The 22,546-nt window shown below is 46.7% G+C and overlaps 1 protein-coding gene and 1 long non-coding RNA gene across 6 annotated transcripts in view; both read left to right on the top strand.

Moving 5' to 3' along the window:
* Positions 1 to 3,792, top strand: part of GRIA1 (glutamate ionotropic receptor AMPA type subunit 1) — a 119,047-nt gene extending 115,255 nt beyond the window's left edge. For all 5 annotated transcript variants that reach the window (XM_027643787.1, XM_027643785.1, XM_027643786.1 and 2 more), the window contains one exon: positions 442 to 3,792. In XM_027643787.1, coding sequence (XP_027499588.1) covers positions 442 to 630 — 189 coding nt within the window. In that variant the 3' untranslated portion in view covers positions 631 to 3,792. The remainder of the gene's footprint in view (positions 1 to 441) is intronic.
* A 1,105-nt stretch (positions 3,793 to 4,897) lies between these two features.
* Positions 4,898 to 18,768, top strand: LOC113947343. Its single transcript, XR_003527681.1, has 3 exons — positions 4,898 to 8,951; positions 12,134 to 12,139; positions 18,755 to 18,768. It is a non-coding gene; the product is annotated as an uncharacterized LOC113947343 (long non-coding RNA).
* Positions 18,769 to 22,546: the final 3,778 nt, after the last annotated feature.

Here is a 22,546-nt window from a genome sequence, read left to right as displayed (position 1 = left end):
CTAGTTCCCTCAGTCATCACTGTGGACAAAAACATAGGCACATGCTCAATTTCTCACATGAGGAAAGTTTAACATATGCTTGCAATGAGTCAGAGTCCACCCTGCAGAACAGGCCTGGAGTAGTAATAGCATCTCTATGGGGGAAGTGTTTATAATACCTCTGCTCAAATCCAGGATGACTGTTCTTATGTTGTAGAGTTTGAATAGGTTTTGCATATGGCACGGATACCTTATACCCCAAAATACTGCTGAAACATTTAATTTTGCATGTAGAAGAGGTGCGAATTAACAGAGCAGACGCAGGGGGGACATGCAGAAAGTGAGAGTTTGAATGGAGACAAGGAGGGAGAGAACAGTGACAGAAGGACAACACTGGTTAATATTGTAATTTTTCCAACATTGTTAAGGACAGGGGGAGACCCCCCCGTCTTTCCTAAAAAGGGTTTTTGTTTAATCCCACAGCAATCAATCAACGAAGCCATACGGACATCAACCCTTCCCAGGCCGGCTGCAGCAGGAGGCAGTGGAGAAAATGGACGTGTGGTCAGCCACGATTTCCCAAAATCCATGCAGACGATTCCATGCATGAGCCACAGCACTGGCATGTCCCTGGGAGCTACGGGATTATAATTGGCCTTTTGACCCATTGCCTGGGTGAGAGCAAGGACAGCCCAACTCCACCCCTCCAGAGCCAAAAAACATACCCAACAACAACAAGACAAACGATGATGACAGAAGGGACAATTGGATGGATCTTCTCAAGGAAATCAAATCTATTTCCCTTTTTATTTGCAAACAGATCCACCGGCAGGAGAACAGAAACAGGTCTGTACTGCAATAAGGAGAGCGTTATGGGATTTAACAGACTCGTGAACTGTCCCTGATCAAAGAACCACTGGAACACTTATGAGGACTATGCCATTTTGTTTTAACTTGGTTGTTAATAAGTCTTAGTGTGTGCAATATATATATTTTTTCTTACTAATTCCTGTGGTGTCAGGGTAACATCAGCCTTTTTCCCCTTCCCTGCTCAGTCCTTCAATCTGGTTTAGTTTGGGGTGCAAACCACAATGTCTGAGCTACTAACAGCAAAAAAGACAAAACGATACATGGCAAGTTGAACTCCCTGCAGGGCATCATCACTGACCCCTTTTGTCTATCGTGATTCTGCCTTTGTTGTTCTGTTGTGAACTCAGGCTGTGGAGTTATTGCAACGAGGCAGACAGAGCTGTGACCGGCTCTCCCTGAAGCGGGAAGGACTTGATGCAAGACGAACCCGAACAAAAACATGAGGCTGTTTTATAGGGGGAAAAGTCATGGGTGAGTTTGGAAACCCCAGGCAAGCTGAGGACAAAGCAGTAATTCTTCCAGAGATGATGAGTGATGGTTCAAGAGAAGAATCGTGTGCCTGGAGTGGAGAGCACGATGCGTGGCAGACTGGAGGAGATGGTTGGTCTAAGATCATGGTCGTGGCTGCTGTTTAAGCAAGAGGGAAAGTAAAAGTGGTTTCCCATCATGTGAGACTCTCCTGCCGAGGTTATTGGGGGCTAATAAGCAATTGTGAACCATTTCTTCATTGCTTAGCTTCTGTGTGTGCTCCCTTTTTGGTGGTCACTTAAGGGAACCACCGTGAGCCAGGAATAGACGATCTCAAGACATTCAGTTCTAGGTGGCTGCCTATTAACCAGTACAACATGCTAGAAGTCATGGGGCTGCAATGGGAATATTTCTGCTCTGAAATCCCTTTCTGCTCTGAAATCCCTTTATGGCCATTTTTTCTAACTAATAGGGACATTTTGTAGATAGTTGGCCAGAATGGATTCCTGGAAGGAGCTGCTGAAGCAAACCAAGGATGAGATCCTACAAGAGCTTAATTCAAGCTAACCGTGACATTCAACAGCATCAGGGCTGGTCAAACTCAACGTCCCTGTCAAGTTGTGGCCTGTTTGGGTACAAAGCCAACAGTAGCAGATTCCCACTGCTGTGTCCTTAGGGAGTGGGAAGCATCCATAAGCCAGGAGAGCAGGTTGCTGACCCCAGACTCAGTGTTGCAGAAACACACAGTGCCAGACAGGCAGCTGGGACTCCAACCACGGGCATGGAGATCAAGGGGGCAAGGATGGTTTTCTAAAACTGCACGAAAGGTTCTTTCTGTGAATCTCTGGCATGGACAGACAAACGCTTCCTACCCTGGTGGGCACGAGACACTTCCCCAGAAGTGAAGGATTATCAGGAGAGCATCTGGAGAGGGAGAAAATATATGGAGCAGGGACCACAGTGACCCCATTTAGCCTTGTCCCATCTCACATGCCCACCACTGATGGCAAATTAAGTTCAAAGGTTCTCACAGGGCCAAACAAATATCTATCTGGGGACTGAGCTGCTATTGGGGCATTCTGAGCTGCTTTTTCTGATTTTTTTTCTCTTCACTTTTTCTTTTTTTGTTCTTCTTTATTTTTCTGCAATGTTGCAAGAGAGGAGCAGTAAAAGAAGGGAGGCAGGTGAAGAAAAAATGATGGAGGCAAATGACTGGCACAGGTCTACGTGGAGAATCTGGAAGTACAACTGGAAGCTGTGTGAATACCAGTTTCCATTGGTGTACGAATGTGCAGAGCAATACATTTACCACCATTAACACCAACCTGGTCTGCAGCACCTGTTCCACTTACCCACTTGTCATGCAACACTTTGGAGACCAGCAAGTCAAAGTCAAGGTCCTAAGCCCGGGCACAGCATGCCTTGTGCCAGCTTGTTTTCCTCACTCCCACCACTGAGAACCATTGTGGCCTTCATCTCTCATCACTGAACATGAACTCTGTTATCAGCCACTCCAAACTCCACTTCAGGATGTTTCTGTTGTTTATCATTATTTTTAACCCGCTTTTCTTAATTTTGCCTTCAGTTCTGTGTGAGTGCTAGCACAGTGGAGGCATCCCACAAGCTGGCCCATTTCCATGCCCAGAGCCCTCGGACGGATCTCCTGACCTAGACGTGTCCTGGACCTTGCCATGACAGTGCACCACTGGCTGCTGTGTTGGGAGCAGGCTGTTGAGACCCATCAGTGCCCCATCCTCCTCCAAAAACAAGACCACGTGGCAGCAGGTCACGGCAGTTGGACGGTCTCGTGAGCAGCAGCAGTGCAAGGACTGGCCACCTGTGATGTGAAGATGTGAGATGCAGCTGTCAAAGGCTTTTGATGAGTGGAGGGGTTTAAAAAAAAAAAAAAAAAAAAAAAAGATGAATAGGACAAAAGCGTGGAAAATGTAAACTTGTAATATGTATTTTTACTACACTTTTCTTAAAAATAGAGTAACGGTAAAACTCTTAAAGACATTGACATTTTTTCTCAACAGGATTCCATATTTAACAGTTTTGGCTTTCATTAAATTTTGCTCTTTGGTACCTGGATCTTTTATTTAAGAGCTATATTTGTTTTAACTCTCTTTTGTTTTTTATTTATTTTTTTTTCTTTTGGCAGTACTGCAAAGAATTTTGCTTTATCAAATGCAACAGTGTTTTTCTTTTCACATTCTCTTTTTTTCAAGCAACATTTTTATTGGTAATTATTATTTACACAAAGATGAAACTATCAGCTGGAATTTTAGCACCAAGGATCCATGATCTACTTTTCATACCTGTCCATGCCGTTTTGTGCCAGTGCTGGATGTGTGGAAATGAAAATGATGTTACCCCTCAGGCAATATTACCCAACCTGAATCAAAAGAGATTTCTTTGATTTTTTGCTGTGTCTGACTTGTGAACAGCAGCCAAATAAACTCCTTCAGGTTGAAATTGGGAATCTATCTAATATTTACCCAAGAGTCAGGAAACTAAATATTCATTGGGTTCAAAATTAATGATTTTGCTTCCTTTGGAGTATTGTGGGGTTATTTTTTTGAGGAGGGCTATTAGACGGTTTTAGCTTGTTTTTACAGAGAGAGAAGATATGGCCAGGTCAGAGATAACTCAGAACCAGCACTGGTGCAAAAATCCTTACCAGGATCAGCTTTTCTAGGAGCTTCCATGCTGTTTCAGAGGCTTGGACGTTTAAATGTTTCTCACTCAGTTTTCACACAATTGACCTGCTAAATTCCTCATCCAAAATCCTGTTGAAGGGAGAAAGAGAGGAGGATTTAAAGGGCCTTGGACATTTGTGCAAATACTGACAGCTACTGAGGTAAAATACACTTATTAATGTCATGCCTTTATGTAGCACTTGGTGTCATGGATCTGGAAGGACTTCCCTTCCCATATCCTCATTCCCATTTACCAGCTGGGAAAGCTGAGACACAGAAGTGCCTTTTGACCAGGCATTCCAGCTCACCCCTCTGGGTCATGGTTATAGGTTCAAGATCTCCAGCATTCACAAGTATTTTTTTACCCACTGGTAAGTTTTAAATATAGAATCAGTAAGGGACAGAATTAATATGTTTTGAAAGGGGCAGTGAAACCTCAGGCTTCAAAGAACAAGAGGATTCCCAAGCAATGGGCCCTGAAGGAGAGGTTTCCCATGGGCAGACTATGCTGTATCAGCCCATTTTGGTCTTCCACAACTCCCTAGGCATTCAGTACTGTGCTGTGGGCTTGGATTCTATCTCAAAATGCCCTTCTTGCTCAGTGGTTTGCTCCTGGTTCACAGTGAGGTTGCAGAAGTGCACAAGAAATTTTCCTTTATATCTTGGCATAAACAGGACAAAATTTCCTCCTAGTGGTAAAAACAAATATTCCTTGTAATAAAGTTTCCAGCAAGAATCCATGTTCAGGAGTTGTTGAAGAAAAAAAAACCAAAACACTGAACCTTGAAGTGCAGCAGGTGAAGAATAGATCCATCGCTCAGTCCATTCCTTCACTATGGAATCAGGACCCAAAGCTGGGATGCTCCAGCAATATTCAAATGAAAGGAGAACTTAATCATCAAAGTTCAGTGAAGGGACAGAGCAGGGGTGCACCAAAATTTGCTGTAACCCAGTGGGCACCACTGACCTGTTCAGCTCCAGCAACTCAGCCCATATCTCCATCAGAAGTCTGGGGAGACATGAGGAATTTTTCACTGTGAACACAGGCTCCTGCTCAGTTTTCAATGATTGGTCACCCAAGCCTCACACATGGCTCTGGGTCCCCAGGAGAACATTTCTGTGCACGTTTCTAACATATCCACCATGGAGACTCATGTCATTGCTTAGCTGACCCATCACAGTGGTGTGTGGTTCCCTTAGGACACTGCTCATACTCTTAGCTGCCATGACATGAGAAATAACAGCACAGACTGGGGGATTAGAGAGGAGAGGTTGCTCTGAAGCACCATCTCGGGGACTGTTCCCACCAGCCAAGGTACCAGCTGCTTTTGGAGACTACCTTTTGGAGGCCCATGTGTCCTGTTCTCTGATGCCTTTTGTAGCTGTTGACCTCTCTTAAACAGAGATCCCCCAGTTGCCTTCATGTTACCTATGAGTACAAATCAGTTTGTCATCCACTAGTGCTGGTTTTGTGTCTTACCAGCCCACTGCTGGCAGAAGCCCCAGTGCTCTCACCTCTGTTACCCAATTAATTACTTAATTAACAGAAATATACAGATATCACTGTGACATGCAGAGCTGTTCACCAGCCCATAGCAGGGCAGGGCTTTAGTGGAAAAATCCACATGCAAACCCCAGCTCAAAGGATGCAAGACAAAACTGCTTCAGCTCCATGTTGCTCCAGCTTCATTACAAAGATGACACTCATTCCAGCTTTCTTCTTACACAGAGCTGCTCTATTTTTTCCAGGCACTTGGTCCTGATGGTTTGAGCATATAAGAGGGATAAATTTAGTGTGCAAGGACCAGGAAAAGCTTTTCCTAGGCATGGAGGAGAAGCTTGAGACTGATCTCTCTAATAAAATCCTGACTATTCCCACTCTGGGATTCTCCACTCAGCATCACTTTCCATTTCCCTCTGTCCATCCCCATCTCTCCTCCATCTGTACATCAATTCCACATCAGCACCACCAGTTTCTCCTCTCCAGTACCTGCAGTAGGCTCTGGATTTGTACGTGGTGTTGTCTCATTGGAGATAAGTCTCTATCACCCTATGGCTTTAGAAAGCAAATAACTTTGGGATGGGGCAGAGATGTGAATCCAGCTCCACACTGGGCAGAAGTGATCCCGTAACCCATCACACTGTACTTGGGCAGCAAGCCCTTCTGCAAATGGAATGTTCTACGGAGCCACAATCCTGCAAAGTGCTGAGTTACCTGGCTGTTCCCAGAGCACTAAGATTAATCCCCCTTTTGCTGGGGTGCAGTTCTCCCAAGGAGGTGTCGCTGTCTGGCTGCCGGGAGGTACAGCTGCTCGGGGATGGAGAGGGGCAGGGTGCTGGGAATCACCTCCATTGAGCTGGTACCCGAGTGAACTCACCTGCTGAACCTGTGCAAAGGGACATCTGTCTCTAGAGCAGTGGAACTGTAATCCTTACCCCAGAAGGGATATTGGGGAGTGTAATCAACCAATGTTTGCACATCCTTTTCTCATGCACTATTTGTATAGTACACATACACGAATATGCATACACAGATATTGAGATGCCTTTGACCATGCAAATTAGCTGTCAAAGTAGCTTCTTATTCCTAAGGACCAATAGGGTATAAAGTAACAGCCACAAAGTATGTTCATTGCTCTGCAGGGCTGGTTTAACGTGCTCTCTGGATCCCTTCAGCAGTAATTCCTTCCCTGCTCAAGCTGGCATCAAAATTAATGGCATGTCGTGTTCTATAAGTCCTGACTTTTTAGATGAAAGGTACATGGTGTTGTTCACATCAGTATTACAGTGTAATAAATCAATGCTTTCCTGTTGGAAGGATTTCAGACGATTTTGCAGCTTGCTCTCAGGAACTAAAAAGACAACCTGTCTGCCAGGCCCTTGGCCCATAAGAAATATTTTTCCATAAAAACAGGAACAAGAAGGGGGAAACCCCAGCATTTCATTGCAGTATTGTTGTCTGCTTCGTGTAGGACACTGGGACCAGGGCAGCAACACCAAAGTTCCCTCAGGCATCATCACACAAGGTGGTTCACAGCAAAAGGGAGCACATTCCCTGTGCTGAGGAGGATGTGGACAAAACTAACAGAGGCTGGGGGGGGTATCAGAGCCTGATCTCACTTGATCAAATAGGAGCAGAGACAAAAGTAGAGTTTGCCTTCAAATTGCCATGCTCTAGAACAAAGTGCTCCAAATTTCCAGAAAAGAAGCAGGAAAAGGGAAGAGGAACGAAGCCAGGACAGAGCATCCAGCAACCCCCTGAAAGGTGCCCACACAGTTACTCTCCTGGCTGCTCTGGTAGCTGCTGCCCACAGTGCAGTTCACTTACTTAACAACATCTTTACCAAGTAAAATTCCCCTGCTCCCAGGAGCACATGTGTAAGATGGCAAGAGGCTGAAACTTGAAAGGGGAGCCGTTTTGTTGTCTCAGATTAGCTCGAACTGTGTGACGAGCTTTCCTCACTTCAAAATCTATGTTGTTAACCTTGAAATCTGCATTATTAATATTTCAACATGAGTCCCATCAGGAGCTGCCTCAAGAGCTCTCCTGGACTCGTGACAGTTCGTCCTGTTTGATTCTAATCATATATGAACGCATGAGTTAAGAAGACATCATTAAAAGTACATTAAGTTTAATTATGCTAGCAGCCACAGACAGTGGAAGCATCAGCTTAATGCAGAATGCATAATTAGATCAGACCTAATCCATTGGATTCATATTTGTTAAAGAAAATGCTCCTTGTCTTAAGTGTCCCTACAAAGTGATCCATAGGGTTTGGAGGAACAGCACCATTTTCTGGGGGCTGCTGTCCTCCCACCCCCTCTCTCTTCCTCCCTGTCCATCACACCTGCACACTCTGCTGAGCCCTCACTCAATTCATTGATTATCCACTTTAACAAAAGCACACAAAAAACTGAGCAAGAAAATCCCCTGCCCTGGCAGCCAAGCCCTGGGGAGATGCTGTGGTGGTTTAAAGCATTATGCACTCAGATTTCCTTTGCAAGGACCTGGCCCATCAGAACAATTGGTAGATGCAAGAATTCACCCAGTCCCAGGTGGGTACATGGCCTCACAACCCAGCTGGACCAGTGCAGCTGTGCTCAGGAGTGGAAATGGCTGATACCTTTGCACACACTCCAGGCATGTTGGCTGCAGAGTGGCTTGGGACAACTTTCCAAACAGAACAAAAAAAAGACAAAAATAAGCTAAAATAACGAAAGTTTTTCAGCTCCTCCTAGGGATGATCCAGCTCTCTCTACTAACACCAGCAGACCTGCAGGGGCCTGCAGCTGTGGGAGCAGGGAAGATGACATGTCCCTTTTCCCAGCAGCTTAGCATTATAAACCACCCACTGCATTGTTCTGCAAAACCACAACATTCATGGGAAACCACCATCACCAGTGGGCAGCCATGGGTTGTCACCCCCATCTTCACCCCACAGCAGGGTCACAGGGATAACTGGTACCAGCAACCCCCCACACACCCAAGCAGCATCACCATAGTAGGAATGACAAATCTGCCAATGCCTGAGCCTCCAGGCAGTCAGGTTGCTGTGGCTTGGTGATTCTCAGCTGGAGTACAGTGAATCCTGTAGCCATGGAGGGATTTCAGCAGCACCTCCCAGCCTAGATCCCACAGCAGTGCCCACTGCCTGGGCAGGGCATTTTCCAGCTCCTGAGGGCAGTCTCAGAAGTGATGCACTTCAACTGCAAGCTGCAAAACCAACAATGCCCTTGAGGGCCCATGCTCACTGCCAGCCTGGTTTGCTAGAGGGAGGGGGGAAGTTACTATGAGTCTTTACCTGTCACAGGTTATTCACTCATCACCCCACAGGCTAACTCAGCTCAGCACTGGGGAGGGTCTGTGAAAGCTGAGGTCCCAGTCCCAGTGGGTGGGCAATTTCAGCTGCTGTCCCCTCCAGCCTGCAGACAGAGGTGAAGGCCACCATACAGCACGTGCCTGGAGCTGTGAGTGAACACAGGAGCAATTGTGGTTCAGGAGGGAACCCGAGAGCCCTGCGCTCGCTGGCACTCACCACAGGCAGGAGACACTTAACAGCTCAGCCGAGCCCTCTAACACCTGCCTAAGTGCTGAATATTATTACTATTAAAATATAATGGCCTCTTGCTGCCTCTCTTCTGTGGAGCTGGACAGGGGCTATGATTGGGAAGCCACAGCACAGAGGCACAAACCCCCAGGCAGGGCAGAGGGGCAGGATTAAAAGCTTTCTGAAGATACCTTTTGCAGCCAAGGGCCAGCTCCAAAGAGACAACAATTACTGGTTAGAAAAAAATCCCAAGATTTCCACAAAGTGTTCTGAATAAAGCATCTGCTAACATATGTTTTGAGAGGGCTTTTTGGTTTGTTTATTTTTTCATTATTTATTTATTTATTTATTTAAAGATAGAAAATCCCTTCCAGCCCCTTTTATCTATATTACATTTTCATCCTTGCCACCTTCATCCCATCTCCACCCTGCTCATGCAGGAAAGTGGCACACAGGGAGGTTAGTCTATGCCAAGAAGTCCAGGACAGAACAGGATGGAGGCCAGTAGCACAGGGGTCCCTTGCCACAGAGGTGGCTCCCATGTTCTCTGTTTTTCAGGGATTTTATCTGACAATGGTTATCAGAATCACAAATTCCAATCTAATAAACACGGGGAAAGACTGGCTAAAGGTTGCTGTGATTTTCTTTCCCATTTGTGTGCTGAAGTGGATCTGTTTGCCAATAGTCATCACAAGACGGAGTTCTGGCTCAGCTGAGAAGTATGAAGAGATGTGGAAAAGACTTGGGAAAACTTTCTTACTCTAAGGAAGCATTTGAGTTACAGTGAATTCTATATACTCTTAGCTCCTGATGGACTTTTTCAGTGGGGAAATATTGGAAGCAATATAACCTCACAAGGTCTTTTAGAGAAAGCATTGATCTCCCTAAATGGGCAGCAATTGATATGTTCAAAGTGAGCATTGTGTGCATGCATGTTCACACTCATGTGCATCTGATGCCATTTAAAAATAAAGCAGCAACACCCCCCCCCAAATCTAATATGAGCACAAAGAGCAGCTCTTTGGAGAAGGAAATGTGAGGACCTTTATGTCCCCACCATGAAAGACCTTCAGTGTGATAATCCATCGGGCAGGATGAAAGGGTAACCCCTGGTGCTGTTAATTGTTCTTTCCAAAGGAAAGCAATAAATTATTGCATTCACTGAGCAACCAAAGGGAAATCTAAGGTAACCCCTCTGTGACCAGTTTGCCTCAGGCCGACCACTGCCATCCCTGATGGGAGATGGGTTATAGCTGCAACCCTGGCAGCCACAAGCCATACACTTTCAGAGACTCATAAGCAAAGTTTAGGCTCTAAAAACCCTCTCTGAGATCCCACCAGACATCTGGCAGGATTCAGCAAGATGTCAGATACCTCCATCTACACTGCAATGTATTTTGACAGTATCCTGACACAGCCACATGACCATAGTGTGATCAGCTCTTAGGTTTCATTTGAAGAAGTGTTTTCACTCTGCTGTAAGAGAAATCTCCCCACCCCTCACAGACCATATGTCATTTTTTAGTACATTTGCTGATTATCCAGAAAGCACTCAGAGAGACTGAGCACTGCCCCAGTGGTTCATGGATCCTCTTTTACAGCAATTGGTACAGAAAGGGCTGCAGCTCCTGTTCCTTTCAGGGGAAAAAAAAAAAAAGAAAAAAAGGAAAAAAAAAAAACACAACAAAAAAACCCCCAACACAAAAACAAAAACAAAACAAAACAAAAAAACACAGAAAGATTCCCATGGGATTGCTGCTTTACAAGACACCCAGGCAGAAGGACAGATACTTCCAAGTACCCTGGCTCCCAGAGGGCTTCCCTCTGCTACAGTCAGTAGGTTGCTTCACTGAGACCCCCCTTACCCTTCCATGGAGCCCAGAGCTCAGTATTGCCAGAAACACAGGGACATGCCCACACTGCAAACCCTCATCCTTTTTAAAAGGATTTTGCTATGCCATGAGTTTGTGGCAGGACAGAGAGGAAGGGAACAGCCCGTGGTTTGATGCAGTAAAGTAAGAGAAACTCCAATTCATGCTTCCTCTTTACTGTTGTCTTTCTTGAGGGGACCAAAATGATAATTCAAGAAGATATTTTCAGGCTTAAGGAAAGCCAAAACCCAGGTGTGTGGCTTTGCAGTAAATTCTCTGACTCCAGCCTGCTAGGCCCTGTAACTGGGACTTCACCACAGCAACACTGCCTCCCTCCATGGGGCACAGGGACAAAATTCTCATCCCTGTTGTTCCCAGTTGTTGTCTGATGCCACAGGTGTGCTACACGGTATGGTGTAAAGGTCTGTGTTTAGCACCTGGTGGAGAAAGGGTTAACAGCACCCCACCCCCAGCTATAACCTCCAGAGCCTGGCAGGACTGGGAGGAAATGGGAGATTATCAGGAGCTATAAAGGTGTGCTGGGAGGTCTTTGCTGGGAGAGCCGGGGCGGGAGGCATGGATGTGATTCTGGAAGGGCTGAGGCAGCAGCCTGCTGCTTTGCTGCCCTGATGCAGGGAGGCTCCTGCAATCCCTTACTACCAGCATCCTCTCCTGGAACTGTGGAGGAGATGGGAGAAAAGGCACTCGCTTGCTTTTAATATCACAGGTAGGAGGGGAAACTCTGTCAGTGCCTTCCTCCTTCTGGCTTCTGAGCTGTTCTCCAAGCAGGAGTGTAGGAAGGAAAGCTTCCTTATCCCAGGCTGTGGGACTGGTACTTAATCCCTTTGATAGCAAGGAGTTCTTCAGCTGCTGACAAAGACAGGAGGTTGCTGTGCAGGAATAATGGGAAGGAGATTTAAAACTGCTGAATTATGTACCTGGGGCTTCCCAGAAGGCTGGTGCAAAGGGGAGAGGTACAACATTAACCTTAACAGGAATTAGGACATGGAAAGGGAGACTTTCTATCGCTGAGCAGAGGTAAAACTCAAAATGCATGGCCTTAAATAAGCAAAACCAACTACTTTGCAGGCCAGGAAATACTTTTTGGTAACTGTAGTGCATCAGGTAGCGCTGTGTGCCAGGAAGAGCAAATACAGCCTATCTCCAGGCCAGGAAAAAACAACCAAACTCATGCAAGCAGTCTGTAAACAAGAGAAAAAGCCTTGTGTGCTTTCCCAAAGATAGATCCTGACAGTCTGATGTGCTTTGCTTTGTTTGTCTGTTTTTCTCCTGAAGCTGCCTGTGTTTCTAAGGGAGGGAGGTGTGGTAGGTTTAATGTAAATGAGCTTCACAAAAACATTTGATTTTGACGAGGAGCTCATTAGCTAAAATGAAGACTAGGAAAGAAGAGTTGTCAAAGTGAGACATCTAAAGAGAAGATAATGAGTTGTACTGCAAAGCATAACTGGCTGGAAGGAAAGTACACATAGAGCTTCTCTGAAAGATTTATCTTGCAACCACGATTAAATCACATGAAGAATTTAAAGACTTTAAATTTGGGGAATAGACAGAATGAAAGACTGTGGTTTGACATTGTGATTGAGGGACTGACTGCAAGACTAAAGCTAGAAAGAGCAGAAGAAAATCTGGGTACACCTGCTGATCACAGCGTGGATGTTTGCCACCAAATGGGACAATATGCTACAGGCATTAAAAAACCCTGGAAAGTTAAAAGAAATAGGCACATTGAACAGTCACAGCAAGAATTCCAACTGGGAAAAACCTTTGATGACACCAAAAATGCTATGCACTATCCTGGCCAGACATCAACAGGAAAGCTGACCTGAAACTGGAATAACTGGGAGTTCAATGGCACAGGAACTACATTCCAGCATTGCTTATGTTTGTGCCTGCCAGCAGTGCGGTGGCCACTGCCACCTAAACAGGCCCTATCTATGAAATGTCTTCTCTAAGCTGTCCCAGGAGTTTGCAATCTTGCTTGGAAAGTTACTAGGCCGTGGACTTACCAAGGGCAAAAGAGTTTTCCCCTCTCTGGGATAGCTGGGCCAAAATCATCTCTCCAAAAAGTTTTTCAACGCACCCAGGGAAATCTGCCCTGAAATTTAGGCAGGGAGGAAAGCAAGATGGAGAAGGGGGGGCCAAGGACACTTTGAGTTGATAGACAGGAGAAAAATTAGAAAGGGGAGGATGACAAGACAGATGCTGGTGCATAACAAGTGCCTCACAAGGAGCTGTGATGGAGCACGTCCCCAAACAGCCGGTACAAGGTGCCAAGCGAGCCAGGAGGAGCGGAAGGTGCTCTGTAGGTGTTACTTTTCTGATTTAATAAACTTCAGCTGCTCCCTGCGAACGTGCCGGCTCCTGGCTCCACTCAGAGGTGTCAGCTTTGTAACTGGGGCATCGCTCCGGCCCCCGTTGTCAGCACTTCTTGAAGGTGAGAGAAAATTCATACGAGCACCAGGTTTGCTGGCTTTGAGAGGCGCCGGGACGAGAACAGCCTCGGAAATACTATCGGGGCTGACACGTGGGGCTCCTCCCACGCTTGGCAGGGAGGGAAAGCTTAAAAGCATAATTTGTGCAGGAATGAAAAAGCAGCATCTTTGTGCCAATTGGCTTGGAGGCAGCGAGGTGCAGCAAGGAAAACATGATACGGGTTTGTAATCTCTCCGGTGGAGACTGGCTCACAGTTACTGCTTTTAACCACTTCTGGTGGATTGTGTGTTAGAGTGGGTTGTTTTCTACAGTATATAAATTGTGGAACAGTAGGTTTTTAGTGAGGTGTTCCTGAAGAGCTGTGGGATGTCTCCATGAGGCCATCGTGGAGTGAGGTGGTGTCTCCTTGTTGCTCAAATCCAGCTTACCCAGGAGCCAAGTGCTGCACATCCCCAGTGCACGCCTGACTACAGTTATGAAGCTCTGGGAAGGCCTTTGAAGGAGAGGAGATGCTCAAAATGCAATGGAAGTATTTGGAGACCTGGGTGCTCTCCCATGGCTCAAATCAGTTCTTGGACAATTTCTGAGATTTTCCCGTTTTCATCTGTTTCAAGAAAGCAAACATTCCAAGGGTTTTCCCCAGTCCTTAGGCGCTGTAGGGCTGGGGAGAGGTGTCCCCCTGGGTGATAGGAGGGAGCAAGCCCAGCTCACAAAGGGTACAGAAGCTGCAATGGTTCCCTCAGCAATCAGCAGGGCCAAAAGCATTTGGGTATTAAAAGTCATGGAAGATCTTTCTTATGATGGGATATTTCTTTCATTGGCTGATTGCTTTACCCTCCTTCCCTCTGCTGTTTGTCATGTGTAAGAATAATGTAAGGAAAAATTAATTCCCAAGGTCCCGGATCCCAGCATGTGTCCATAACCAATTGTCCTGGTAAGCGCTGCAAAGGGCAGGGAATCCATATGGCTGGTGAAGATTACACAGATTCTATTTTCACATCCAGCACAAGCCCTCCCAAAGGAGGAGAGGAGTGAGGAGGAAGATCTCATCATATCTGACTGATGCTTAGAAACCAACTTTGGGTCTCACCAGCGCCAAAATCCCAGGACACATCCTCTTGCTCTAATTTACAGTTACAGCCACGGAGAGCTTTCTCTTGCAAGATAAAAGTGGGCTAAGAGCAGCTGAGGGAGGAACTTCAGGAAAGATGAGGGCAATGTGAGCTCCTCCTGGTTGCACGGCTCAGCCCAGCCCAGCTGTGGGCACAGACCTCGCCTGCATGGCAGGGACCAAACAACAGGATAATTGCTCTCCCTGCAATACACTGACTATGTACATTTAGATTTCAATTAATTTGCTGGCTCTAAATGAACTGCCTCCTATTGCTTTCAGCAATCAAGGCTTGTTAATTGAAAATAGCGTTTATCTTATCTCTAGGAGAAGGCTGGGCAAAAGTAGGGCAACAGAATCCTGTGTGAAGGTGGCACCAAGTGAAAGGAGGAAGGGAGAAATGAAGCAAAGGAGGAGAGCAGCCAGGATGGCCAAGGCAAAAAGTTCAGCTTTTCAGCTTTTTTTCTTTTTTCTTGATGGCTTCAATGTTTTCAGGATGTCTCAGTTTGGAAGGGGTTTCTTTTTGCCAGGACTCATGTGGCCCCACTTCCAGCTGGTTGTGACTTTCAGTGGGGTTATGTGTGTGCTCAGGAGGCACTGGCTCGTGCTGCAGGGGCTCATGAACACAGGGTTTAGCCTCCCTGCTTCCTCCAATGTCGTGGTGCTGGCTGGGGCTGCTGGAGCACAGGAGGAGTAGCCCATATCTGGGTAACACAGAGCATAAGGAGTCGTTTAATGCATTTCCTTGGGTGACAGGTGAACCCTGAGTAGTTGTTCATCCCGTCTTTGTTTCCACAGGAGCAGCCCCACTCCTGCAGAAACAGTGACTGAAATGTCAAAAGTGTTTTGAAAATCAAATGATACCCAAAGCCCACCTCCTGCTCCATTTCCTAAGGAAAGCCCTTTCAAAAGACCGCCAGCCTTGCTGTACTGTTTGAAGAATGATCCCAGTTTCTTACCTTTGAATTAAGTTGCAAAGTAAGTCCTTAAGACATGGGATCTAGCACAGGTTTGGCTTTTATTTTTTCTCTTTCTTGGTCTGATTACTTAAACCCTCTCTGAATTTCCCACCATTTGAACCTAATGTTATCTCATACACACAGTCGTCATCTCATTAAAAGGAAATCAGAGAAACTGACTTTAATAAATTTTAACACCCTGTGTGAAAAATCTGGCAATTAAAGCTTCCTGCCCCTGGACCTTTGAAAGCGACACGTGGCAAATCCCTGTCAGTCTTTAATAAGCACAGCTCATCAAAGGATGGAGCACGAGGGGGTAGGAGAGGAAGCAGGGGAAGGGAAGAAACAGGAGCATCAAAACTGAGAGGCTGAAAGACAAAAGCTGACCCTCCTGCCAGAAACTGAGGAGAGAACAAGCATTGTTAGAGGAGGTTGATAAGCTCAGCTCGCTCTGGCAGTGAGGGAGGTAGGATGGAGGTGAGTCCAACCAGGCAGCACCAGGCATGCAGCATTAAACAGAGACCCCCCAGGTACAGTTCTGACGTGATTTTTGCTCCTGATGCTGATCTCAAAAGGCAAAAGGTGCTGAAGAACAGCAAGCATGGGGATATGAAGCAAGGCCATGGACCAGGTTGGTTGATTCTCTGTAGCCCTTCTGGGAAAAAATCCTAGAGATAAATTTATCATCAGGATAAATTTACCCTCCTTGCTACCTATTGATGACAATCACTCCAGGAACAGTCACTTCTAATACTGTTTTTCTGGAGAAAGGGTTTGGGGTTTTTATTTTATGGATGGGGAGAAACAGGTGTTTCTTACCACTGCTGAAGCCTGGACAGTGGGAAGGAGATGTACTAACCAGGTGTGCAACTTCCCTGTAATCAGATAGGAAAATCCCAAGATTTCTTGGTCCTTCTAGCTCCTTCTGAAGCCTTGAGCAAGTTTTCTGAGCTCTCAATCACCTGGTATTTGTACAAATGGAAATGATTATCTTCATTCCCATTCCCTCATGATTCATCCCTGAAGTGCATAAAGTAGCAGAAGCATCTTGAAAGAAAGGCACAAAGTATACATGGTGACAGTTTTTATGACTTTGACATCTCTTAATCTGGGGCTAAAAGCTTTGTTACTTTTTTTTTTCACTTTCTTATTATCTAGTCCTTCCAGGATGGCAAGAGATGGTGAATAAAGGAGATCTTACAAGAGGAATCACTGATTTTTTGCACAGGTAGGTAAAACACGAGCAGTGAGGAACTGATGATGGACTGGAACACTTTAGCATGAAAATCCTCAGGTGCCTCATAAGGTTTCTCCTCTGAGTCTGCTGAAGTGATAACGCCACTGGAAGAGGTTTTTCAGAAAAGGAATAGCCAGCCAGGGACTGATGGCTTGATTGGATTGCAGGGAAGCTTCACATCATGCCTGAAAGAGAATCTGTGGAGCCAACAAAAGCTTGCTAAAAGAGGAGACCAAGACAGGAGAGTGTGATGCAGCTTGGCTTTTGCCCAAAGTGAGGCAGGTGAGGTGAGCCACAAGCTGAAAATGGACAGTGCAGCAGCTGGAAGGTCACGAAGAACTTGCTCTGAGCAGGTTGAGGAACCAAAAATGATGCAGAAACTGCCTTTAATAAATTTGAACACCCTGTGTGAAAAAGGAGGGCTGAAAGTGTGTCCTGGATAGGTAACTGGGACAGCATTGCCTCTTCCTCTCCAGGGGAAAGGAAAGCTGGTCAGCCTCCATGAACAAAGCTTGTGAAGATGGCCTTTGTTTGCCTCCACGAGCACAGAAATGCCACAGGAAGACTCTTATATTGAGGGCTGTTGATTCAGCCTTCTTAGAATACACAGACTTCTCCTCTCGTCTTTATATAGTTCCTGTGACCATTTCTTCCATCTCTGTCCTTCCTTTTACACATTTTCCTATGTGGAAACCTGGTCTCACTGTGGTTGGCTGTGCTTCTCTGTGAAAAGGAGGTGTCTCCTGCCCAGTTCCTGGTGCAATGGCACACAGACAGCTGGCAGTTCACCCTGCCTCCCCATGGTGTTCCCTGCCAGAACTCTAGCTCTCTCCTTGACATGTAGTGTCCACTCATGTTCAGGATTCTGGTTTATCCCTAAGATTCAAGCGGTATTTGTGCCTCTTCGGGTCTTTAGGGAATGTATCACATTTATTCAGTTGGCCTTTGCTGATACTGAGGTCAGAGGACAGATCATTTTTGGTGACACTGGCCCTGCTCCATGTGCTTGCAGAAGCAAAGTGCTGTGTGTTTGTGAAGTGGGTGAAATGGCACATTTCTGCATCGGGATTCTTTGAGCCCTTACAAAAACACAGGAGAACATGGCTGCCCTGCAGCCACCAGCTCTTCACTGGGGACAAAGCCTTGGGGAAGAGCCCAGGCAGGGCACCACGATGCCCTCTGCCCTCTCTGCCTAACCTCAGCCCCAAGTGCTACATCCGTGATTGTGTTCCCCATTTCCAGCACTCTGCAACAAATGCTGCCCTGCAAGAGTGGCTCACACAAGAGGACTGAGCCAGGAGAGCCTCTACCTGCTGTGTGGCTTGGGCCTCTCCTATGCTAAAAAGGAGCATTTTAGGGAAAGCTTTTGTTCTGGATTTGCTATTTCAGCAGTTACTTGTCAGTCCACATTAGCAGGCACAAGGGGATGCTCAGTACCAGTTACACCATGTCTTGCATTGCCATTGCCTTTGGCTTCAGACCCAGATGAGCAGTCCAAGCACCTCAGCTCTCCTGTCCTCCAGATCTCTCTTGGCAAAAGACTTTACTTTTCAGGGAAAAATAGTTCTTTTTATCACACCGTCAGACCCTGCTCCAGCCCCCAGGACTCTGGTTCTTCTGTGACTACAGCAGCCTTTTATTTCCAAGGCAATTTAGTTCTGGGCAAAAAGCAATCTCAGCACCCCTGCCCACTGCCACCTGCCTGCAGCATTCCACATCAGCTGCTGGGGGGGAAATGCAGCTGGGACCCCTGGGGGAGGCACATGGGCCAGAAACTGCAGGAAGCTGAGGTTTTTGATGTTTGCCTTATTTATTTATGCAGCAGCCACCATTTCCACAAGCATCCCTTTCTGCCGAGGAGCGATAAGCTGCTCCTGGCTCCTACTTGCCCACCCCTGCTGGCTCCATCTTTTGCCAGGCTCCATCTCATTAACATGCACCAAAAAAGCCCCCGCTCACATCCCTGCCAGGCTGCCCTCCCTGCCCTGCCTCCAAAACACTGCCAGTGTGCCATGGAAACAGCCGACCGAGCTTGCTGGGCTCAGCAGAGTGTGCAAGGGAAAGGGAAGAGGGATGGCTCCAGAGATGCCCTGGGTACCCACAAGACAGAGATGCAGCTTCAGGATTAAATTCCCCACTTCCCTTCTCACAGCTGGGCTGGGTATGGTGTGTACAAAGCAATTTAAATATGTGTAATTAAATCAACTTGCTTGCATGGTTTGCAGCTGAAGGTCGGTGATACACATCTGAGGCTGCACCAGGGTGACTGAGGACTGAGCCCAACAAGCCCTGTGCTTGGACTTCCTTCCCCTGCATCACAGGTGGGAGCAAACCCCTTGACGGGCTCTGCAGGGGGCTTGCACCCCTCCATGTGAGTGCAGATCATCCTCAGGTGTGCCCAGCTCCTGCCCTGCCACACTCTCCTGCCCACTGCACCTCGCAGTGCCCCTGGTCCCGCCACGGCTCCAGTCCACACTAGAGCCTACAGGGTCTGGGCATCAGCAGTGATGTGCACCTGTCTGGGCAGAGCTCTGCCAGGCAACGCTCCTGCATCCCACGTTCCTAATTGCTCCATGCTGTGATGTGTCCATCTAGGCAGAGCTCTGCCAGGTGATGCTCCTGTATCCCACATCTCCAGTTACTCCACAATGCAATCCCAGCTGTCCCTCTCCTTCTCCCAGCCCATTGCAGTTGAGCAACCATAAGAGAGAGAGAGAGAGACTGCTATTGATGATAGTTTCTGAAAGGGATTTGGTAGTGCTTCCCATCACAGCAGCAGGATCATTGTGCCGTGAGCTGAGGAGCAGGAAAAGCTGTTTATCCAGCAGTACCTAGCAAGGAGGAGGGTTCTATTGCCCAGGCAACAGTTTTGTTTGTCTCCAAATACAAGCCAGGCAAGTTATGGCAGAGCCTTTCCCATGGGCCAAGCCAACACCAAGGGGACATCTGTTAACAAGCACTGACAAGTCTCTTGTGAGCACTGAGCACAGGGATACTAGAGCTACAGAAACATCACTCTGATCTCTGCATTAACACCAACCCTCTCGTGTAACCAGGAGCTGGTGGCTGCACACACAAGCCCTGCACTGGCAGCGGGTGGGCTCCCATCCTGGCTTGGCCACACAGCTGCTGCTCAACCCTGGGCAAATGGCCCTGCTTTCCCAGTGCCTGGGAGCGGCTTTGGACAGGGCTGGAGAGGGCACAGCTCCTCTCCAGAGAGCTATAATTAATATTTGGATGCTGCTGGCTGCTCTGGCAATCCCAAACTATCCACATTGTGCCCGTGCCATTCACATCTCTCCTGCTTTGTGAAGCATATTTATTATTATCTTTATTAATTATATACTGCAGTGCACTTAAAATAGGGAGGAGGGGGAAGGAATGGCCAGTATTTTAGCACCATGGAAAAGCAAAATGTTACATTTTGTACTTGTTGAAAGTAAAAAATCTTTCATTTCACAAAATGTGAGATGCATTACTAATTGCACAATTATTTTGTTCTGTGGCACTTGCAAAACAGCACTTGGAGTGCTTTCAGCAAATTCTGGTGTTGAGGAAATAATTGCTTGTTTTTTTAAAAAATGTACTAAATTACATGCTCTTCCTTTATGAGAGTTATTTCTTGGGTTTCTAGGATCTTTCTACCCTAACCATTCTTAAAATATAAGAAGCAAAAGCTTTGCTGCATTAGCAGTTTTCTGGAGTCGTGTGGACACTGAGGAAAGGAAGGGGCTGAGCAGGGACTGCTCCCTGCCCAATTCCCACTACCTGGTGAAGCAGATGAGCCCCTCTCTGACAGGGGTTAGTCTGGAGTGTGTCACTTTCTTCCCCTTGAAGGATGGTCCCGTGAAGGCCAGATGACACTCGACATGCAAAATTCATCCTGTGCCCTAAGGAAGTGCCAACAAACATCAGAAATGCACACAGCTGGAGCAGCTCCTGCTCCCAGGGGCAGAGTGGGGTGATGCAGGTACTCCAGCTGTCCAGTAGCTTGAGCAGTGGAACAGAGAACGACAATGCTTGTTTGCATCCAGTGAGAGGGACAGGGATGGAGCTGGAATATGGCAGATGAGTTCCTTTCACAAGAGATGCACAGGCTGCAATATGCAAATGCTCCCAGGGAGGTGGATATTGCAGATCTTTAAAATTAGAGGCCCTCTTCTGAGGTGAGAGGTGGGTTAACCTCACCTCTGCAGTGCTGGGCTGCAACATGTCCTTCCACAGCTGCTCTGATGCAGTTCTCCCACCATATCTTGTCTAGACAAACTCAATTTAATACAACTATAAAATTAATGACATTGAAAATAGTTTTATGGTCTTTTCTTCTGTGTGTTTCTCCCTTGCCACTCTCCCACCACACACATAAAAATCCAGCTGTTGGCAGCCTCAGGTCTCTCTTCCAGCTCTGTCATGAGCTGAGGATGTGCCTGGCAGCACACGAGAGCGGCACAGACGAGCGAGAGCAATCTCATTCAGCTCAGCAGGTAAGAGCAGATGTTTGGAAAACTAACCTCTTCGAGATGAGAAGAAAAATAATTCTATTTTTGTGAGATTGATCTGCTGGCACCAGCAGAGCAATCAGCTGGACTCCTAGGAGAGCAGCAACAAACAGCAAATTAGAAGGTGTCAGCCTGCTGAGATTTCAGGCAAATTAGAACGTCGATTTTGCTACGCTGTGTCTCAGAAGAGTCTGGTTGGGCTAAATCAACTCCTTGCATCCCTGCAAGCCAGCCTGTTACTCCGCTGTGGGGGCCAGTGGCCACGTGCTAAGGTGAGGGAGCTGAGGGTCAGGTGGAAGCTGCCACTGGAGCCCCCTATGAGGATGCTGCACCCACTCCCTGCAGCACTGGGCTGGCAGCGGCCACCAGGACCTTCCCGCTGAGCTGTTCCTCCAACCAGCCAAAACTTTGACTTCATGTCAATTGGCAATATTCCTAAAGCAAGCTTGAGCTCTTCCTGTTTCTCTTAGAAGGCTTTGAAATACAGCTACAGTTACAAACCCCAAGATACCAGCACCCAGTGCAGCAGGAGTGCTGGGCAGGGAGCTTTGGCCAGTGGGAGCACAAGCAGTGAATCACCCTTCTGCTACAGCCTGCAGTCCCTAGATCTGGATTTTCCTTAATGCCCCCTAATTCTACCTCATTGTGCTGGTTGTAAATCTCTCTCTTCTCCTGACAGCACGATACTCCTTGCTGGACAACTGAAGAATAGTGAATTGAGATCAGAGTCAATCATTCCCGCGGGAAGTCAGGGGGTCAAACAACTCAAGTTGCCTTTACAGACTGTCAGAGTTTGATGACAGCTGTTTCCACCAATGCACAGTATTTCAGTAACTGTTATTTAGCTGCACTAAGGAGGATCTGAGCACCCCACAGAAACTCTGTCTTTATCCCCAAATCCTCACCTACATATACTTTAAACTCTGATCTCATGGGAACAATGCTCCCAATGCTTTCATCCATCAAAACTGATATTGTTCCAAATGAGATGGATAATTAAACATCTCTGCTGATCCTTAAAACCCTCAGAATAGAAAAATCCCAGTTTACAATAGCATAGAAGCACATCACCAAGTAGTACAGATTGACAGCCAAGTTCTGTTCAGGTAAAGGCAATTACTCTGTGATTTTGTCTTTCTTTGAAGTCATAGAATTTTTAGGAAATGTTTGTCCTTGATTCTAAGGAGACAAAACTTCACCTGACATTTTTAGATTTAGATTGCTGAAGTTTGCTTTCATTCCTTCCCCCATTCCCATTGAATAAAGGCAAACATTTGCCATTTTCTTGTGCCACTTCTACCTCAGAAATTAATGCTCCTTTTTGGCTGAAATGTCTGGAATGAGTTAAGCT

Source organism: Corapipo altera, unplaced genomic scaffold (assembly GCF_003945725.1).
Source record: "Corapipo altera isolate COAL_440 unplaced genomic scaffold, ASM394572v1 75, whole genome shotgun sequence".
In the NCBI taxonomy this organism is placed as follows: domain Eukaryota; kingdom Metazoa; phylum Chordata; class Aves; order Passeriformes; family Pipridae; genus Corapipo; species Corapipo altera.
The sequence above is the reverse complement of the archived record's forward strand: the minus strand, read 5'-3'. Positions and strand labels throughout refer to the sequence as shown.